This window comes from Falco cherrug, chromosome 11 (genome assembly GCF_023634085.1).
Source record: "Falco cherrug isolate bFalChe1 chromosome 11, bFalChe1.pri, whole genome shotgun sequence".
Classification (NCBI taxonomy): domain Eukaryota; kingdom Metazoa; phylum Chordata; class Aves; order Falconiformes; family Falconidae; genus Falco; species Falco cherrug.
Window position 1 is genome coordinate 18,055,137 of NC_073707.1, and position 19,178 is coordinate 18,074,314.

Consider the following 19,178-nt stretch of genomic DNA (forward strand, 5'->3'; position numbering starts at 1 on the left):
GAGCCTGGGACTTCGAAGCTACAGGCAGGCCTGAAGTTGTGCATCACCCCTTGCAGGAAAAATAATACTGATGGGCTTAGCCATGTGAATCCCTACAGGACAGGTCTGGTCCTGGTTGTGTTACTCTGGTTTCTATACGTGTAGCTTCTATCCCTCACTGAACCAATCAGAAACTTTTAGCAGATTTTAGCAAGACTGAATTTTCAGTATCTCATTAAGAGCCAGCCAATAAAGCACAAAATACTTTCAAAATAACAATAATTAAACTCCCTAAGAAGAGTGCTGATGAATCAAAACTGCACCTCCAGCAATCCTTATTATTAAACACACTATATTCAAGGAATTTTGCCTTTAGCAGCAGAAGCTATCTTTAACAAGGCATAATATACAATTCTAAAGACTTTCAGAACAGTCTAGGTTGTTGTCATGAGTTTGTACAATTCTTATAACATCAAAGAGAGTCCAGGTACCTAGAAGCAATGGCACTCCTCTTTTCCTCTGCTTTTGACTGATCAGGAGTAATCGATAAATTGAAAATACTGAACAAAAGGAATCTTTAGCAGAACTCGAATACAACTGAAAACATTGGCAAGGACCTCTCCCCATAGCTGGATCCCAAGAACCGCTATATGCACAAGCTTGTGTGAAGCTGGGGTAAGAAACTGCAAATTTATCTACTGCTTGCACATTTAAATAAAGCTATAAATGCTAAGAAATAGAATTGTCAATTCATGCATCTGCTTTTGAAGTGGAATTATTCTGTTTATTATTCCTGAGCCATCACACCTACAGACAGACTTACAATCTCTGAAAACCATGGACTAAATTAAGAAGAGCGAGCACTGGAGAGACTGAAAAGTAACTAACTAGTTTTTCCTTGCCTCAGGAGAAAACACACTCATGCACAAAGCAATTACTAAAGGATTATTAACCAGAAGCAACCACAGGCATTTGTATTTCCTGTCTCCTCTAAACTTTTGGTGAAAATCAAAGCTTTAAGTTTCAAACCAACCTAAATTATGAAACTAAGTTACACTGAAGGAGTCATATCTAACAGCAGATTTATCACTAGATGAATACAATTTTACAGTGATTTCTGATAGTTCCATTCACTTGGATTACTTTGTTTCAAACGTGTATACTTGGTAAGACCTTGGAAACAACTGAACGTGAACACCAAGGCAAAGGCAAAACTGGTAAAGAAGGATACATGGGAAAAGATCAGGACTCTTTATTACGCTCACTGCTTATATTAATATTGAATATAATAGTAGTTCTCTTTTTTAGGAATTAAAGTAACTATATGAGTAGTTATTTTACAATTCCAAATTTCTTGGAAAGAAAAGGCTGCTGAAAATTTCTATAAATTACAGTATTGATATGGACAGACAAAGGGTTCTTACTTGAATACTACACATTATTTAACCAGATTACACAAAAAGTTATTTCATCAGATTTAAAAAAAAAAAAAAAAAACCAACCAGGGAAAAAAAACCCAAAAAAAACCCCATAAATTTTGAGTTTATAGAAGTATAACTACAAGCACAAGATATACATTTCTCACATTCTTAATGGAGCTCTTCAATCAACTGGGAAGTTGAGAGATTTATGTTCTTCTTCCCTCTGTATAGAAGTTCTGGATTTCATTGCCAAACTCCTGTTCGCTGTTGCTTATCACCAGCATGCTCAAAAAACATGAAGTCCTAAGAAGGAAACAAAAAGCAAAGTAAACAAATACTCTTTTAATATAGTTCCTAGTTCAGAGATCTGGTTGCTTTGCAAGGTATTCAAAGCACCTTCCTCTCCGAAAGCTCAAATGACGAGAAGGTGGGAGTACCTCTCTCCATCCCCCCATCACCTGGGTCTCTCAGGATAGAACACACACAGAGAAAGAGGTGGTGAAAGAACAACAGGGAAACTTTAAATTACTGCTAACTGAAACTATGCTTCCGTTTACTCAGGATTCCTGCCGTGGCTTTGTTCGACCCGACTCAGTCCCTTAAATTTTACCTCAGGCTGGGGTCCATCCTAATGGTGACTGCCTTTGGTTTACACCCGGGGGCCCCTTTTCTGTGGCTGGAGCCCTGGGCTGCTCGCACTTGTGAACACTGTACTTCACACACATGGTAGCACATGAACACGCACAGCTAAGGAAAACCTGGTTTGTGCACAGGGCTGTGAGAGGCTGGTGAGAACCTCCCAAAGTCAAGGCGCTTCACATGCCACTTTCCTCTCTCCGCAGCCCGGTCAGCACAGAAGCAGTGCACTTTTTGAAATGCTAGCTGATGCTGAATTGCACAGGCAAATGGAAACACAAGTGTGTTGCACACTGTTTTCAAAGAGCAAAGTCGCTGCACTGCAGCATTTGACACGGCAGGGTGAGAGGGCAGCTGAAGAGTGCTGTATGAAGTCAGACATGCTTTGCCTCCACAGAAGTCCCTCTGATCAGAAACAACTCTTCTGAGAGCATTTAATCCTGTTCAGCATATTGCTTCACAGACTTCCAAGAAGGGGAGTCAGGAGGAACCGGCTGCAGCATTCAGCTGTCCAGCTCACCAGCTCAGCAAGCTGCTCTGGCTTTGGACGAATCTCTTGACTATTGCTGATCTGCTTCTCCATCCCCGTAAACATGCTTTCCTCTGCTAATAAGTCTGTAAGGAGTCTTCCCTTTACAAGCTTTCTCAATCTCATCACACATGAAGCTCTCCTTAAATACAGTTAGCACTTCATGTAGTCTACAGTAAGCTTATTATCTGAAATAATTCCTTATTGCCCTCCATGGTTAGCTTTACACACAGGCAATTCACAACAAGCTGTCACCCACTTCAAGGAGCTCAGAGTCAAATCCTTTACCAGCACAATTTGAACACGGAGATGAAAAAGTCAGTACATATTCAAGCATTAGTGACTATTACACTTACAATAAGGAAGCAAGCACCAATCATGACAGCTTTCATTTTTACATCAAGGTCCATTGGGAATGTGATTCCAAAGTTATCAGCATCTGTAAAGGCTTCTTTCACAAACCCAGTCCACTGCTTAGAAATCCTCCCAACAGTAGCAGTCTCATCCACAGACTTCACCTAGTTTAATATAAAATTTTAAAAAAAACAGCATCAAATCTGCCATTCATAACATTCCCAAATCCTTTTCAGGACAGATCATTTGAAAGCATCAGATTGTGTTATTTGAATTGACACAGTCATTGAATGCAAAGTCTGTCTTAAGTAACACATACATGAACTTAATTCTAAATCCGACTGTGGAGTTCAATGCTGTAATGGTGTTGGAAGGCAGCTACTGCACACACACACTCTGCTGGAAGTATTGTCTTATAGCCAAAAGAGTGAATTAGTTTCTCCTGCCATGTATCAGGAGCTGCTCAAGTGGAAACTAAACAAATCACATTCTTCTGTTCCAAAGCAGAAATTAGCCCTTTGTCAGCATCAGGTTTCATAAAGTTAGATCCAGTCTTCAGGTCCCAAAATTAAAATGATACAAAATATGCTTTAACAACTATTTGCAATGTCATTTCAAATTTAATGCTAGGCTAGCGTATCTACTACTTAATGTGTATGAAAATAATGATGCAGTAATCACTATTATTTTTAAGTGATAGTTGTAACGATTTATTTTACAAATAAAAAACATCATTTGTAAGGTAAAATAGATTCAAATCTGTATTTTAGGTCTAAATTATCTTGATTTACTTGGTCAGTGAATGATTATTAACCGATTAAATGAGTGGTTGTAGGAAGTAATTTTAATTAATACTTGGTACAGCTGAGAATAATTTTTTGTTAGGGCCTAACATAATAGATCCAAAACAATTTTGCTGCTGAATATTTCAGTGAAGTGATTTATGTGCAACCATAGGGAATCAGCCATGCTGATCGCTGATGAGTGGCTTTAAGATGTCATTTCTGGAAGTTTATCTAGAGTAATCTAGATATCTGCAGAAATGAGTTGATTATACTAGCATTAAAAGATTACATACTAATTACTTAATATATACTACAGTTCAGTTGCCAGATAATAAGTAACAAACTACTGTCAAAACTATTATCTGAAAGAAGACACATATAAATACTTTTTAGCATTGCATACCTCAAAATTGACGTCCTCACAACAGCTGCAGACAACACATGGGCCAGTAATTTTCAGTATATCCATTCTTTTCGCATCTTGAATGGTAAACTTCGGCAGGCAGGCATGCCAGTTCTGGACAACGTAACCAACTGGTGTTCCTGGAGGCGCCTGAACTTCCAGCTTCACAGGAAAAAGAAAACCTCCAAGTGAATGCTCGTGCTTTGATATGCTTTGGGACAAAACCCACACTAGCACACAAAGCAAACACATCTTATTTTTCCATAGCAATCTGGCTTTCCAATGCATGAAGCTGCATGGGGTTTTCCAGGAACTTTTTCAGAAAACTGTACACACACTGCTGACCTCATATGCAACTTTTGCCTTCACTGAAAACAGTACGATACTTCTAACGCTGTGGAGCACACAAGCTATGCATCTATGGTATGAAAATCAAAGTCCAGTGAAAGAAAGGCTGTGAGCATCACGAAAGCATTCCATGAAGACATTACAGGATGCAGCTATAACAAATCCCACCGTAAGAGCTCCAAGTAGGCTCACCTTTGAGGTTTCAGAAGTTGCATTGCCCCATAATTATTTTAATATTAAAAAAGCTCATCATCTCGTGTGTTGACTTTCACTATAGCTTTCACAGTAGTAAAGTGAAAACTCTAGCTGTTATTTTAAAAGAGCCATTGCCTAACTCTTATATTGCAAGCCCACCTCCAGCGCAGATTTTGGCACTAGCCACAGGTTCCCTGACATGCTGTTGAATCAAATTTTTCATTACTGTTATTAGAAGCGGCCAGAGTGCATCTAAGTGTTGCAGCACGCTTGCTACTTCCCAGACCAAGGACTCCATGCACAAATCCCACAGATATCTCTCTCTCCCCACAACTCAGAGGCAAAACCTGACTTCTTTCACCTTGCCTCCTGATTAAAGACAACCCCATCTAAAACCTGCACAGTTGGACCATGTCCCATGTGAAGGAGGATGGTGAGAGGGAGCAGCTCACCTCCTGTAAGCAGCAGGGAAAGCAGCACGAAGAACACCGGAGGGGTCTTTGCAGCGTTATCACCTCGTGGCCCAGGTTGTCTATAATCCGGAGGGTGAAGGGTCGTGATGGCCCACAGCAATTCCTGGTACAGCAGTCAGTGTCCTCTGCTGCAAAGTATACCCTTTGCCCCAGCGTATTCTTGATTTCATATTTGTTGTTTGTTTCAAAGCCAGACAAAACTGAAAAGTAGGAAGAGAACTGTTAAAATTTCTGAGGTGCATCTGGTCAGAAAAGTCACCACACTAACTCTGAAGCTACCCTTTGGGAAGGCAGACCTTGCTCAAAGTGTGTCAGAGGCACCTACTGGCAAAGGGAAGCGGTGGGGAAGGACCCTCGAGCGCAGCAGCCTGATGGAGAAGTTCATGGTTACTTCCCCGCTCTGAACATGGCAACGCGGAAAGAGCATGGAGATGTCCATCAGTCCCCTCCCACCAGACATGGACACCTACTGCCAGAGCAAGCACCACAATTATAAGCGACACAGCATGGAAGCTTCCCAGGAAAGGGCTGAAGGGATGAGAATTAAAGAAGCTTGTAAATTTGGGGGTGAAGCAAGAAAAGGGCTCTAGAGGGCACAAAAGCTTCCAGAATGAGAAGGCTGCAAAAAAAGCCTTGCAGCCAAGATTTACAGCAGCCCAAATAGAAAACAACAAGAGCCAGGGCAGAAATTCTGATTAATTTCTTTAACAAATGAAAGTACTTGTTGAAGCATTATGGAAAGAAAACGCAGCAGCATTAGGTGTCAGCTGAGACAGATGGTCCATTTCGTTTCTTCTATTTGAAAGACACTGATAACATGACTTTGATATTGTTAAAGTAAGCAGAATGAGGGGGGCAGAAGGAAAGCAGTTGAATTTGCTAAAACAGCAGGATTGCTTGGAAACAAGATCGGAGCCACATGCCAATCTATGGAATTAGATGAAGTAAGAGAGGACAGAAAAGAAGATCTTTAAGTAGGGAAGAGAGGCAAGTAAAAATCACGTGAATGAATAACATGGGAAATGTGTGACTTCAGCCACAACTAGCTACCAAGATCATCCAGTTGCATTGCTATGTATTTTTTTAATATATCAAACCTGCTTAAAATCCTCTGCCCTCCTATTTTCTCCCTGTTCTCCTCCACAACTTCTGCAGGAATTGAGACAGATAACAGAGGCAGGAAAGAGAAAGATGCGATCCATCTTAAATAAAGAGTGTCAAAGAAAGTCTAAATTGTACCGTTCTTGGGGCTATTAAAGATTTCTCTGCTATAAATACTTTGCACTTACTCTCAAGAAGTTCAATTTGCTGATGAATTAATATCTGGTCAATCTGTTCGCGGTTGAAAAATTAAACAGAATAAATAGTTAACAAGCTGTAACTAAGACAAATCTAGTTTTAAGAAGCACTCCTGTTTCATTTCAGAATGCAGATTTATGGATCAATACACTGTCCAGAGGCAGATCATCTACCAGTAAAGCTGTGGAAGTAGCTCACATACCCCCCTGTCCTGTCTCCTGTCAATTTACCAGAACAGTGTTTCAGAGCACAGGAGCAGATGGCAGAAGTTTTACCCAAGCTGGTCTGGTTACAAGCACACAGGGCTCATGTGCCCGTGCTTCTTTCAGGAGTCAGGCTAGCTCAGCTACAGAGCCTGACAGAGCCTCTGATACCACATTTCCCAGATGCCCACAACAGGAGTCCATACAGAAAAAAGCAGGAAACAAATTCTACAGCAGAACCTCAGCTATGGCTCAGCTCTAAGTGAAACTCCAGAAAAATCAGCCTCTCCTCACTGGTGCTTGTTTGTTGGGTTTTTTTGTGTTGTTTTTTTGAGCGATTTGCAAAACTGGCAGCCATGTGTCAGTGTTAAGCCTTGATATTTGCTCCCAGTGATGAGATGAACTGTACTTTTACAGTACAGGGACATCTTCTGTAATGTGGAAACAATTCTTATTTCACTATTAACATTCTCTACATTGTGAAGTCTGACTAATGCCTCTCCTAACAATGCTACAAAGAGGTGCAAAGAAAGCATCATGTAGAAAATTAACCACCTCTAATGTGCTACAATTGCCAATATTATACATGTTTATTACATACACCTTGCCAAATCACATTATGTGTCACCAACAGTAGCTTCAGAAATGGGAAGGGTGTATGATAGCCCTGTGCCCCCAGGCCTTTAGCATCTCACTTGGCAGGAGAGTACTCCATGAAGTGCTGCAGCCATAACAGGCACCTCCACACTCAAACGTGCATCAATCACATCATAAAAGGCTTCATTTAGCAGCCCAAAAGCAGCAAGCCATGCAGCTGATGCGTTTTTTAGCTTTTTCATGGCTACAGGCTGCTTCTTAGGTGAAACCTCTTCTCTGGAGAAGGAGAAAGGGTGCAGGTACCTGTGTGAGGTATTCCAGTCCAGGAGGGCAGTTGGGAAGAGGAGGAGGGACAGGCATCCAGATTGTCCTCTCACTCACGATAGGCTGGTTCTGGGTGGGTGGAAAAGCAAATCCCTCTGGGATTCTTACGTCCTGTACCTGGAAGCCATAGCTCCCTGCACCTGTGACGCCTGGTGTGGTAGGAGAGATACAGTTATGAAAATTAGATGCTCACAAAGATTTGTCCCATGGATCTTCAAAAGATAAATTCATTCACTACTTTGAACTACAAAGATCCTTACACCTACAATATATTTCAGTTATAGTATATACAACTTTTGTGAAGGAAGTTACACTGGATTGGGATGTTCTAATCCCTCCAGATGAAATCAAACAAAATAAATAAATGCATCATTCTTGAATACAGTAGTAATTTTATTCAAATAAAGACTGGCAATTCAAAAACCAGAAATAAACAAATTAAGGTTGTTTCTAAGTAGAGAAGACAGAATACCTTAAACTACATGGTAAGTATTGGCATTTAACAAGTTGCAAATTGAGCAAATAAGGAATTTTAAGACCAAGTTTTCCTGGAATTATACCTTCTACTTATGTGACAGGAAATGTCCTTTTAGCAAAGTTCATCTGCGTTTTTCAGACCAGATGAGTGTGATCTAAAAACTGCACTTTCCCACTTGGTTAGTGCATTCTGTTTCAAAACCCAGGAAATCCACAACTCCTCCATGCAGGAGGCGTGTAGCAAGGGAGGAAATAGCTCCACACTCGTGAATGCCAAGTAAGCCTTCTCCACTTAGCACTCAATAGGAAACAGAAGCTCTCATGGAGCACCTCAGGGTCTCAATGCTCAGCGCCCCACCAGATGGCACACACAGCACTGCCTCAGTGCTCAGAACCCCCCACGTCCCTGTACCCCGCCCCCACCGGCTGAGCACAGAGCCCTGCCTTGCTTGCAGCAACACGGCCTTTGCACCTGAAGCTGCTATTGAAAATTACAGAACAAGAAATATATTTTCCTTCTCGTTTAATACTTTCCTGCTAGGCAACAGGCTTTCAATATGATACAGACAAATTTTATATTTTAGTGGGAAGCAAGCACAATGCAGGACCCACAAAAAGGGTTTTGTACAGCTGTACAAACAGTTTGAGATACTGACTTGCAGACCTCTCTTTATCCCAGATCAGTTCAGCACCAATGTTTCACGCTGCATTACAATGCGTGGACTGTTAACACGTGAAAGCTCGCGCTGTGGCCATAAGCAGAACAGTACCTCAGGTGATGGGAACAGCTCTGGCTCAAAGCCCATGGGTGGGAGGATCACCCACCCCAGAGAAGGATCTACCCTCGTGGAATCACTCTTTATGTTTGAACACAGGCTTTGCACACAAACTATCTACTGCTGTTGTGTGTGACTTACACACATATGCAATTATTCAAAACAAAACATGCTCCCCAGACGCCCACCGCACAGGCAGCACATGCTCAGTCCCCACTGAAGCTAACTGTGCTTACAGACCCCAGGCTGCCCGGCCACACCATGCACAAACAAGCTTTGACTTATGAATGGCACAGTAACTTAGGCCAAACTTTTTGCGTTTTACCTATAACTTACACTTTAAGCCTGACTGTTAGATATTGCTCACTGTGATTTGGTTTTTCAGAAAGTTACCAGAACACGAGAAACTATTCAGGAGTGCTGCATTTTGAATGTGGAAGGGAAAATGAGACAGAAGAAGAGAAAAGCAAGTGAGTAAAATCACATGCAAGTACAACAAGAGAGTAGGAAACAGGAACCGAATTCGTGAACCAGCAGAACTGCAAGAGGAAAACGATTCTTTTTACAGTTCTGGATAAATAAAGTGAAATACTGAAATCACAGAATCACAGAGTGGTCAGGGTTGGAAAGGACCTCTGGAGATCACCTAGTCCAACCCCCTCCTAGAGCACATTCACCTACAGCAGGTTGCACAGCATCATGTCCAGGCGGGTTTTGAATGTCTCCAGAGGACATGCCTCTCTGGGCAGCCTGCTCCAGTGCTCTGTCATCCTCAAGGTAACAAAGTTCTTCCTCAGATTCAGATGGAACTTCCTGGGTTTCAGTTTGTGCTCATTGCCCCTTGTCTTGTTGCTGGGCACTACAGAAAAGAGCCCAGCCCCATCCTCTTGACACTCTCCCTTAAAATATTAGTATGCATTAAGATCCTCTCTGTCTTCTCTTCTCCAGGCTAAACAGGCGCAGCTCTCTCAGCCCTTCCTCATAAGGGAGATGCTCCAGTCCCCTCATCATCCTCACAGCCTTCCACCGGACCCTCTCCAGTAGCTCCCTGTCTCCCCTGACCTGGGCAGCCCAGCACTGGGCACAGCACTCCAGATGTGCCTCACCAGGGCAGAGCAGAGGGGGGATCACCTCCCTCCACCTGCTGGCCACGGCCCTCCCAGTGCACCCCAGGGTCCCACTGGCCACCTTGGCCACACGGGCACGCTGCTGGCCCATGGGCACCTTGCTGCCCACCAGCACTCCCAGGTCCTTCCCCGCAGAGCTGCCCCCCAGCAGGTCAGCCCCAGTGCTGGTGCGTGGGGCTGCTCCTCCCCAGGGGCAGGACCCTACACTTGCCTTTGCTGAACTTCACCAGGTTCCTCTCCGCCCAACCCTCTGGCCTGCCCAGGTCTGGCTGAATGGCAGCGCGGCCTCCCGGTGCACCAGCCACTCCTCCCAGTTCCGCACCACCCCCAGACTGGCTGAGGGTGCCCCTGCCCCTCCACCCAGGCCGCTGATGGATGAGCTGCACAGGGCTGGACCCAGCACTGACCCTGGGGAACACCGTGAGCTACAGGCCTCCAGCTGGCCCCTGCGCCGCTGGTCACAGCCCTCTGAGCTCCGCCATCCCGCCCGTTCTCAGCCCACCTCGCTGCCCGCTCGCCTGACCCACACCGCCTGCGCTCACCTGGGAGGGTGTTACGGGAGACAGCGGCAAAAGTGTCAAAATAAGTTAAAAGATTTGCCCATCAGCAAGAAGCTGCCACACATTAATTGCTTTGCATCAGTAACACTGCCCTAACAAACTCCCCATGGCGACCACTGAGGAACACCCAACATTTTTAATGTTGCTCAGCACACACTAACGTGTAACACCAAGAAGGAAAGTGGATGACTTTTCAGCAAAACAGAAATTAGCAGAAACTCTACAGAATTAACAGCAGAAAAGTACATCAGAGATGGTCACCCTTGTGAAACCTACTGTTCCCATGCTTATTTCCTAATGGTATAGCAGATCTGTAGCCAAGCAACCTACCTTGGTAAGTCCCAGGTGCGTGCTGAGGGTGGCCATAGGGGACTTGATATCCTGGCACATAGTTAGCACTTGAAAATCCAGGTGCTGGTGAAGGTTTATGTGCTGGAAAAATGGAAGAAACGCTCTGAAGTATGGCTCGTTTCCTCCTGCCTTAGGGTGAAAGTTCCCCAACATTGCCTCCTTTTTCAGAGCAGACACATAGCAAAATTAAGCAGCTGTTTTCTGTACAGCAAAAACTGTATAATAAGTTCACATTTATGCACAATATGTATATTAAACATCAGTATAATGTAAACGAGTCCTGATTTTTAAAGTGCAGAAAAAATGCAGGTATTGCACATGATGTCATGAAGACATCACAGAATCATTTAGCTCAGAAGGGACTTCTTGAGATCACCTAGTCCAACGCCTGCTCAGCCAGGATCAGTTTGCTCCCTGTCTGGACCAGAAGTGCCTTTGTTCATCTATATTTAGGAGGCTTTAATTCAAAGGATTGCCACGGAACTGACAGGCTGCCCTTCTGTACAGAACAGACTGGTAAAGCGCCATTCTCCACTACATAAAACATTTTTCCCCAATTTCTTCAAGTTAGGACTATACTGACATTTCACTAACAGACTCAGAGGGTTATATATTTTAAAACATTTACTAAGTCCCGTTTGTAAGCAGAAATAAGCTGAATTTTGATTTTTTTAAATTTTTTTATTTAACTTAAAAAATCAAGATCTGAAAATGTAAGCTATGTATTTTGCAAATGATTCAATTTTTAAACGTAAATAATTTCAAACAGCCATACATATTTCATAAAAATAGAAGGTAAACTAATAGCTAAGTTCATATACCTTGAATACCTCAGAAGGACCCATGTTATCTTTGATATTAACAAAAGATGACATTTTTTTTATATTTTACTCACCTTGCATTGCTGTGGATCTGCTTAGAGTTGTTCTGCAAAACAACATTTTTTTATTTCATGGGGTTTTTAATACATAATTTCACACAAGAGTTATTCAGCGTTCTTTATTTATTATTGTTAAATGATACTTGCCCGTCTAAACCTTATGGGAAAGGTGAATTACAAATACAAGCTACAATAACTGTAAATACCTCAGTTTCCTTCTGACTATGTCTCCACCACAATGCAAGTCTGAATTATGTATGCCTGTGTTCATGCTTTGAGTGTTCTGAAATCATCCTCACTCTGAAGAAAGCATCAGGAGGTGCAGTTATTTCATTGCAGTGCAAGACTCCATTACACAGCCATTCAGAAACATCACGCAATTCATATGAACAAATTACTGCAGTAATTTCAGAGCAACTGGTTTAGCCTATTAACATCGACTACAAAACCTGCTTGGGTAAATCCTGGAGTAGCCGTGATGCTATGCTACCACCTATTCTGTTCTTTATGCTATTCCACTTATGAAATTGGAGTACTAAATATCATATATCCAATTTTTGTCTCCATACAATAATAAAGGGTGGGCTTGCACAGGTGTGTGGGCTTCCACAGAAGAATACCATGAGTGAAAGGGCAAACTGCTTGTCTTTTTCTGTCTACTCTTTCAGGGTTCCCAAAAGGAGTTAAAAAAAAAAGCAGAAAGAACATTTACTGATGCCATTATCAACGTTCAGAGATACTCCTTTCAGTCTCTGGGGTAACGAGGGAAGCAAGACAATGGCGGCAACTTCTATTAAAGACAGGTCCAAAACAGCCAGGAGATCCATAAGTTGAAGTATAAAATAGAACGGTTATAGGTATTCCTGTTTCTAGGATCAAAAGCTTCAAAGTAAACATCCTTTAAAAAGAATGCAGTTCAAGTTAAACTAGTCATATATTTTGTCTGTTATGGTTCTTCCAACTAGTTCAGCTTAATGAAGATGGTCGTTCAAAGCTGGAAACAAAACTGAAACTACTGAAAGCAGCTCCTCCCTGTTTTTCACTTCATGAGTAAAAGCAGATATGACAGAAGGATGTTTAATAGTTTTAGAATGACCAGCTTTACATTCAAAACCCCCATCCTGTTTTGTGTACTTTAGTTGTATCCTGGTCCTCATATGAATATGGGTTAAAAAAAAAAAAGTAAGAGGCAATAATTTAAAATTGTATACCTAATTTAAAAATCTGGAAGAACACATTCAAACTACATAACTTAAACCTTGTTCTCGCAGTTGATCATACAGAGTGACAAGTTTAATATATGACGTATTAAAAAACATTGGTAAAACTACCAGCTTGTAGGAATAGCACAAATTAAAGATGAATAAAAAACTTGTTATTTAAAGTAGCAAAAGATCAGTTTATCATGTGAGATGTTCCAGCTACCTGAACTTCAGTGAAATACTGAGAATTACAACTGAACTTTTGGTAAAGGGAGATTAGAGACAGAATCATATGATTTATTTAAAAGAAAGTATTTATAGTAGCCCAGAATCTTTCTTTCTCCCTATGATCACACATATATGCCACTGTGCAATGAAGGATTTAGAAAACGTTTATATGCTTTAGAGCTAGAAAAGCAACAAGGATTTTAAAAAGTTCAACTCCCATTTCATCAGACATAATGCTAAAGAGAACAGTTAAGATAATTTATTTTATTAAAATTATCTTTTCTTCCATTCCTTTTTATCTAGCCTCCTTCTACCACCTCTGCTTCAGTCACCAAGATTAACATGTGTCAGTCACGCCCTGCTTTTCATCTGAATAATTTATAAAGAGTGTGAAATAAAAATCTGAAAAATCTGACAGGAATGAGGAACAAAACCTCATTTCTGTCAACCTTTATATTGTGCAATATATTGTTCAGTTACATGTGCAGAAACCTCAGTCCAGAAACAGTAGTAAGGGGAAAACCAGACACTTAAGAAATGTGTTGGTTCCAGCTGCCTGGGTTACACAAAGCAATGATTTGAAGCCTATATTTTCATTTCCGTTTAATAAAATGAGGCTTTGCATGAGGATCCTTTACATTTTATTACATTACTTGCAATATTTGCTGATCAAACATTCCCCCCAACCTCCCAGCAGAGTGCTGAAGGGCAAGGGGAGGGTGGAGACCAGGCTCCAGTTCCCAACACCTCACCCCCCACGGGGGCTATTTCGGCTTAGGACTATATGAAGGGAGCCTGTGCTGGGAAAATCCATCGAGTTTGCCCTTTCCTGACAGATTCCCATAGTAACTCATAGCTCTGGGTCCACTGTCCCAAAGGGAGTACAGGTGAGATACAAATATTCTCTCTTCTCTGGAAAAGGGGCCGTATCTGGGTTCAGCTTTACACAAGTGAAAGCAGAATCGATTTTGCTGACAGAAAAGAAGCACCAGGGGAACTGGGAATGCTTCATGCAAAGCAGCTGTCTGGTAATGAATAACCCTTGTGAAATACAGTGTCCGGAGGGTCTGAGGTCCCCCCACTGTGCCTGTGCTCCTGGAGTGGGAAGGGTGGGCACTGCCAGCCGCCCCGCCTGAAACACACAACTTGAACCCCGCAGCACAGCTCCCAGCTTCAACCACTGCAACAGAGAGGAAACGAAAGGCAATAGAAGTTCCCCTGCCCTCCACACAGTCCTTCCTTCAGCTACCAAGTTCAGCTGCGGGTTAGCAAGCTGTCAGAAGACCTCCACACCCCATCTGCTGTACCGCTCATGAGAGAAAGGAACTCATATCAAGACATCTCGTTCTTCATACCCTGTCCCTATATGTTGTACTATCTAGAACCCAGACTCCCTCCTCATGCGCAGGAGTTCCCAGACTTCTTCCCTTTGCTCTCAGAAGCAGCAGTCAGTTGCTGCGGTAGCCTAAACCCTCTCACCCAGCACCAGCACACCCAACCGGTTCCTTGTTTCTTCCTCACTTTCTTGAATCGTTATTCGAACGGATAACATGGAAACAACCCTCAGAGGCATCCAGGTGCCCATGGAAGCAATCCTCAGGGGCATCCAGGTGCCCAGGCACAATGTTTCCCCCCCCCAGGAGTTTTGAGCCCAGGCACTTAAGGACAGCCAAAAACTTTTGGGAAGGAAACTGAGGAAATACTGGTTCCAAAGAAAGTCAGAACAAAACTGTTGAACAGCAGGGAAATAACATCCCTAGATTGTTCTATTTTAAGGAATGGCAGAATGTTTTTTTTCAGACACTTTCTCATTTTCAGAATTGCATTACACAGCTACATCTCCCTTACCCTGATGTGTGTCAGTAAATACACTGCAACTGCTTTAGAGATGCCTTCATTCAGTTAACCAGAGCTTCTGCTTTTTATCAGAAAACCAGTGTGCTTGCACAACAATCAGTTTCATTTCTCAACAAGCTCACGAAAATACTGCCAAGAGCATGTTAATGTAAGCCTCGAAGCACAAACATCACGCTTGGTGCCATTTAAATACCAAGCCAGGCCCTTTCCAAGAAAGCTCATGATTCAAAAAACAGACCCAGAAAGCCAAACAGCTGTGAGGCACGCATTAGTTCACCCTAACTAGCTTTGCAGCACTTCTTTTCACCATCACATTATACTAAACTATTCAGCCACTGGATTTTAACCTCAACTGCTGGAGAAACCGCATACTGCAAAATAATCTAGTTGATCTGATTCAACAGGTTATTTTCTGCTAACATGAAGGAATGAAACGAGCTAGAAGTTGACCTAAAATTATTTTGTTCTGATGCACAGAGGTGGCCCCCTCCCCTGACACCTGGCAGTCCCCACCAGGCAACACTGGGGTACCAGCCCCACCGAGCCCCAGCAGGGCTCCCCCAGACAGCCTCGGCAGCAAGGTTTCCGTACACCTGTCTTTGCAAGCGAGTTACTTTGCTAAAGAGCGGCATCTTCTACCTCAACGTGCAATCCCCAACAGGAAAACGTGATTAAGAAAAAATCATCAGGATCCTTTTCACAGCCCTTCTCATCATTAAGCATCCCTGCGCTGAAAAAAACCCGGCTCCCTGAAAGGACCGCCTGGAAGCAATCATACACGGTAAAGGCATTTCTATTCACAGCAAAAATATACCCGTTCAGAGGGACGAGCAGCCGCTCCACGGCGTCCCGCAGCGACCGCCGCTCCGCTCCGCAGCGCCCGGCGCAGCCCCGGGGCCCCGCCCGGTGTCCGGGGGGCGGCGGGGCCGGGCGGGGTGGGCGGGCGGCCGGGCTTCCCCCACCGCCCAGGGGCGGGCCCGGCCGCTCGGGGCTCGGGCAACCGCTTTCCTCTGCCGTGGGAATGGAACACAAGGTCAAACGTTTGCTTAAAATGAAGCGGTGCCGTTATTCCTGGAAGGCGCTCACGTCGCTCTCGGTGTAACTTCTACAGCTGGAGTAAGTCGGGTGTGCTTTCGTGAAGGAGGCACTTCAGATTTGCCCGCCTAACCGTGGCCTTTATGTGTATATCACATGATTATTCACAGTAAAATACAATTCTAAAAAAAATTATCTTCGGTTTCCTATAGTCGTTACCCCATCACCTTCCCCTGCCTGAACAAGTTCCCACCGTAACCCAAATGCTGAGCAAAGACAGACAGTTTCTGTGAAACAGCTATCAGTGGAAGGAAAAAGCAAAAAAAAAAAACCCGGAACCCCAGCCCCCTTTGATTAATGCTTACCCTGATGCCCTGTTTCTGCAAAGTTTCCTGAAAATACAGGTGATCTGAGGAAGTGTTTACCTTGGGTTCATTACTACAGTGATACTTCACAGTATGATGCTACCTAGAGAAGTACAGGCAGCACAGTGCATTCATGTGGCTTGAGGAAACACTTTTTCAGTCTGAAAAGGTCCAAAGTTTCTAAAAGTTTCCCAAAACTTTTCAAGTTTTTTTGCGTTTCAGAAACATTTGCCTCTGGATAGCTCCCCCAAACATGAGCCTTAGAAAAAAGGACAGTTCCATGATGCAGAATCCAGACATAGATGATGGTGAGAACGAGGATAAGGAATAGTGACACCTATTAATTTGTTTACTCTTTCAATAACAAGTTTATCCATACAAGGTGAAGAATCCCAAAAGGACAGAGAGTACCTCAAGTTCAAACCTGGCTGTATACAAATGCATTTTGTCTGTGATCCCAATTTTACTACACTTTCCTGTTTTTCCATGCAGGCACTGGGCAGCCACTCACTGTGCTTAATCCATTAGCTGACGTCCTTTAGTGCTGAAGAACAGAGAAGCCCAAAAGGAGAGTCTCAGGAGAGCTGCTGAAGGTCTTTCATGTAAAAGTAGCTGGAGTTTTGGACCTGGATGATCACTCTAAAAGAAAGGCTCATCAGGATTTCTGGTAAATAAGGTTTACCATAAAATTATTTAAAAACAAACAAACAAAAAAGACATACTGTTACATCTCAAAGTGCCCCAATTTGTTGGTGGATTTGCTGCTGAATCCTATGAGATTAAGACAGGGAAGTGTTAATTCCTCACTTTCAGCACACCCTTTTAAGAAAGAAGCTACTTTCTTACAAAATGTGTTCTACATTCCAAATATTTTCAGGTTAAAGCTGATCAAAGGATGCAGCTAACATCAGTGTTATAAGTACTGTTATATTATGTATAACATATATATATTTGTTTTATATATAAACAACAGAAATATATATGATATAATGTTATCAGTACATAGGCCATTGTGTGAGCCAGCACAGGCAGGGCACAGGAACAACCACAAAACCATGGACGAAATGCAAAGAGTAAATATATTTTCATTACCTTGCCAGCCAGGGGATCCCTGAAGCAGCACCCAGGCAGAGGCACAGAAACAGGGATGTGGGCACCGCGGAGCTCGGTCCATGCTAGAAGATCACCGAACCTGCTGGGTTTGCCTGTGTATCAGGGATTCACGCAGGCGTAGTGTACCACTGTGCTTTGATCTTTCCCACAGCAGGGCAGGAATCTCAAGCATGTTCTATAGGGTGCCTCTAAGTCTATCACAGGCCTATATTATCTAAACACAGATGTTCTACTTGTCAAACACACAAAACTAAACAATTAGTATGATATATGTGCTTTTGTACACCCCAGCTGCAAGTCACTTGAGGATGTTTACAATCCTCCTCACCAATCTTCCATTATTTTCCCACAGCCATGAATATATTAATCTGAATTGCCTGATTTTGCAAGGGTCATTGTAGATTTACACAATGCATTTTAATGATAAAACATTAATTGTAAAATGTTCCAGGACTACAGAGAAATTGGTAAAATATATTGCAGAAGATTGGCTTGTGGAAACATTTCTTTAAATGTTACTGTTCAGATTCACATGGAAGTTGTATTGTCTACAAACATGTAGTCTATATTTTCACTGTAATGGATTGTTGTTTATATATTAATGATTTCTTAATCTTTAGATTGTATAAAAACAATTACATTCTGTATTTTTTTTATAACACATTACACTGAATAACAGAACACTTTCTTGGGTTTTAAACCTAAACAACAAATTTTCCTGCTAGTTTCTTCAATGTTTTTGGTTTCCAGATCATTCAATAAACATGATAAATGAAACTAAAAAAAAAAAAATTACGGTCTTTTAAACTTCTGTTCATATTGTTGAAAGTCCTATCTTTCATTCTTCAGAAGCCTTTGGACTATTACATGTACAACGTGTACAGGTGTAGATAAAAGCTAGTGAGATGCAATATGCAAGTCTTATTTTCAGGATAGAATTATAAAACAAAGCAAAGAACAGTTCTGTCAAAGGGTCTAAATAATGGATCTATGATAGCAAAATGCACTTTTGATATTTCCATCTCTAGTCTGCTGCTCTCCTTTTCTTTCATTATCCATTCCTACTCCACAAGGCTTAGGAGTACTTCCAGACAAGTACTAGTTACCTATGAAGAAGATAATCCTGTTCGATAGATGACTGGAAACAAAAATGCGTGATGCTTTCACAAGAAGGGAAAAAGATAGTCTGCTGCTTCTGTGTTAGGGACTAGCTAGCTAATTCTTAAAATCAAATGATCACAGTGGCAAGGGGGCTGCAATAAGTAGATTCGTTCTGAAATGTATCTCAGATGGCATCAAATATAAGCCCCTTGCCCAGGCAGCACAGCAAACACAGGCACCTCTTTGCCAGATTCCATGGCTTTCAGTACCTTTGCAGCAAGGTAGTAACTGCAGCTCAGCTTCAATCACGTGTTATGTACCATGAAGTAACAGATGAAGAATTCAATGCTCAGAGGTTATAAAGCCTAAATTAGAGTCTTACAGAAAGAAAGTCAGCACCGGTTCTGACAGCTTGTCCAGGAATACCAGGGGCACAGGGAACACAGGGAACTCCTGATGGATAACCCTGAGCAACAAAATTACCTTGTCCTCAGGAAAGAACAGTTCGGAATATCAAATATTAACTTTACACTACTCCAAGATAGGATGCTAGAAAACAG

At 42.3% G+C, this 19,178-nt stretch overlaps 1 protein-coding gene and 1 long non-coding RNA gene across 2 annotated transcripts; one reads left to right on the top strand and one right to left on the bottom strand.

Moving 5' to 3' along the window:
* Window positions 1–1,207: 1,207 nt before the first annotated feature.
* Window positions 1,208–16,901, bottom strand: LOC102048909 (phospholipid scramblase 2). The gene is made up of 9 exons (XM_027811818.2): window positions 16,816–16,901; window positions 11,733–11,764; window positions 10,817–10,918; window positions 7,526–7,695; window positions 6,413–6,455; window positions 5,103–5,323; window positions 4,108–4,269; window positions 2,922–3,083; window positions 1,208–1,703 (listed from the first exon to the last, which is right to left on the bottom strand). Exons 1-9 carry the CDS (start codon window positions 16,890–16,892, stop codon window positions 1,644–1,646), a joined length of 1,029 nt encoding a protein of 342 aa, XP_027667619.1. The 5' UTR covers window positions 16,893–16,901; the 3' UTR covers window positions 1,208–1,643.
* On the top strand, window positions 15,931–17,628 carry LOC129737049 (uncharacterized). The gene is made up of 3 exons (XR_008734446.1): window positions 15,931–16,120; window positions 16,897–17,071; window positions 17,505–17,628. It is a non-coding gene; the product is annotated as an uncharacterized LOC129737049 (long non-coding RNA).
* The last annotated feature ends 1,550 nt before the right edge of the window (window positions 17,629–19,178 follow it).

Coding starts and splice junctions, on each gene's coding strand:
- LOC102048909 (XM_027811818.2), bottom strand. CDS start 16,892: ATGGAAAAACAGGAAAGTGTAGTAAAATTGGGATCACAGACAAAATGC. Junction 5,324..6,412: donor GCAAATTGAACTTCTTGAGA/GTAAGTGCAAAG, acceptor CCTACTTTTCAG/TTTTGTCTGGCTTTGAAACA. Junction 4,270..5,102: donor TTCCCTGCTGCTTACAGGAG/GTGAGCTGCTCC, acceptor TTTCCTGTGAAG/CTGGAAGTTCAGGCGCCTCC.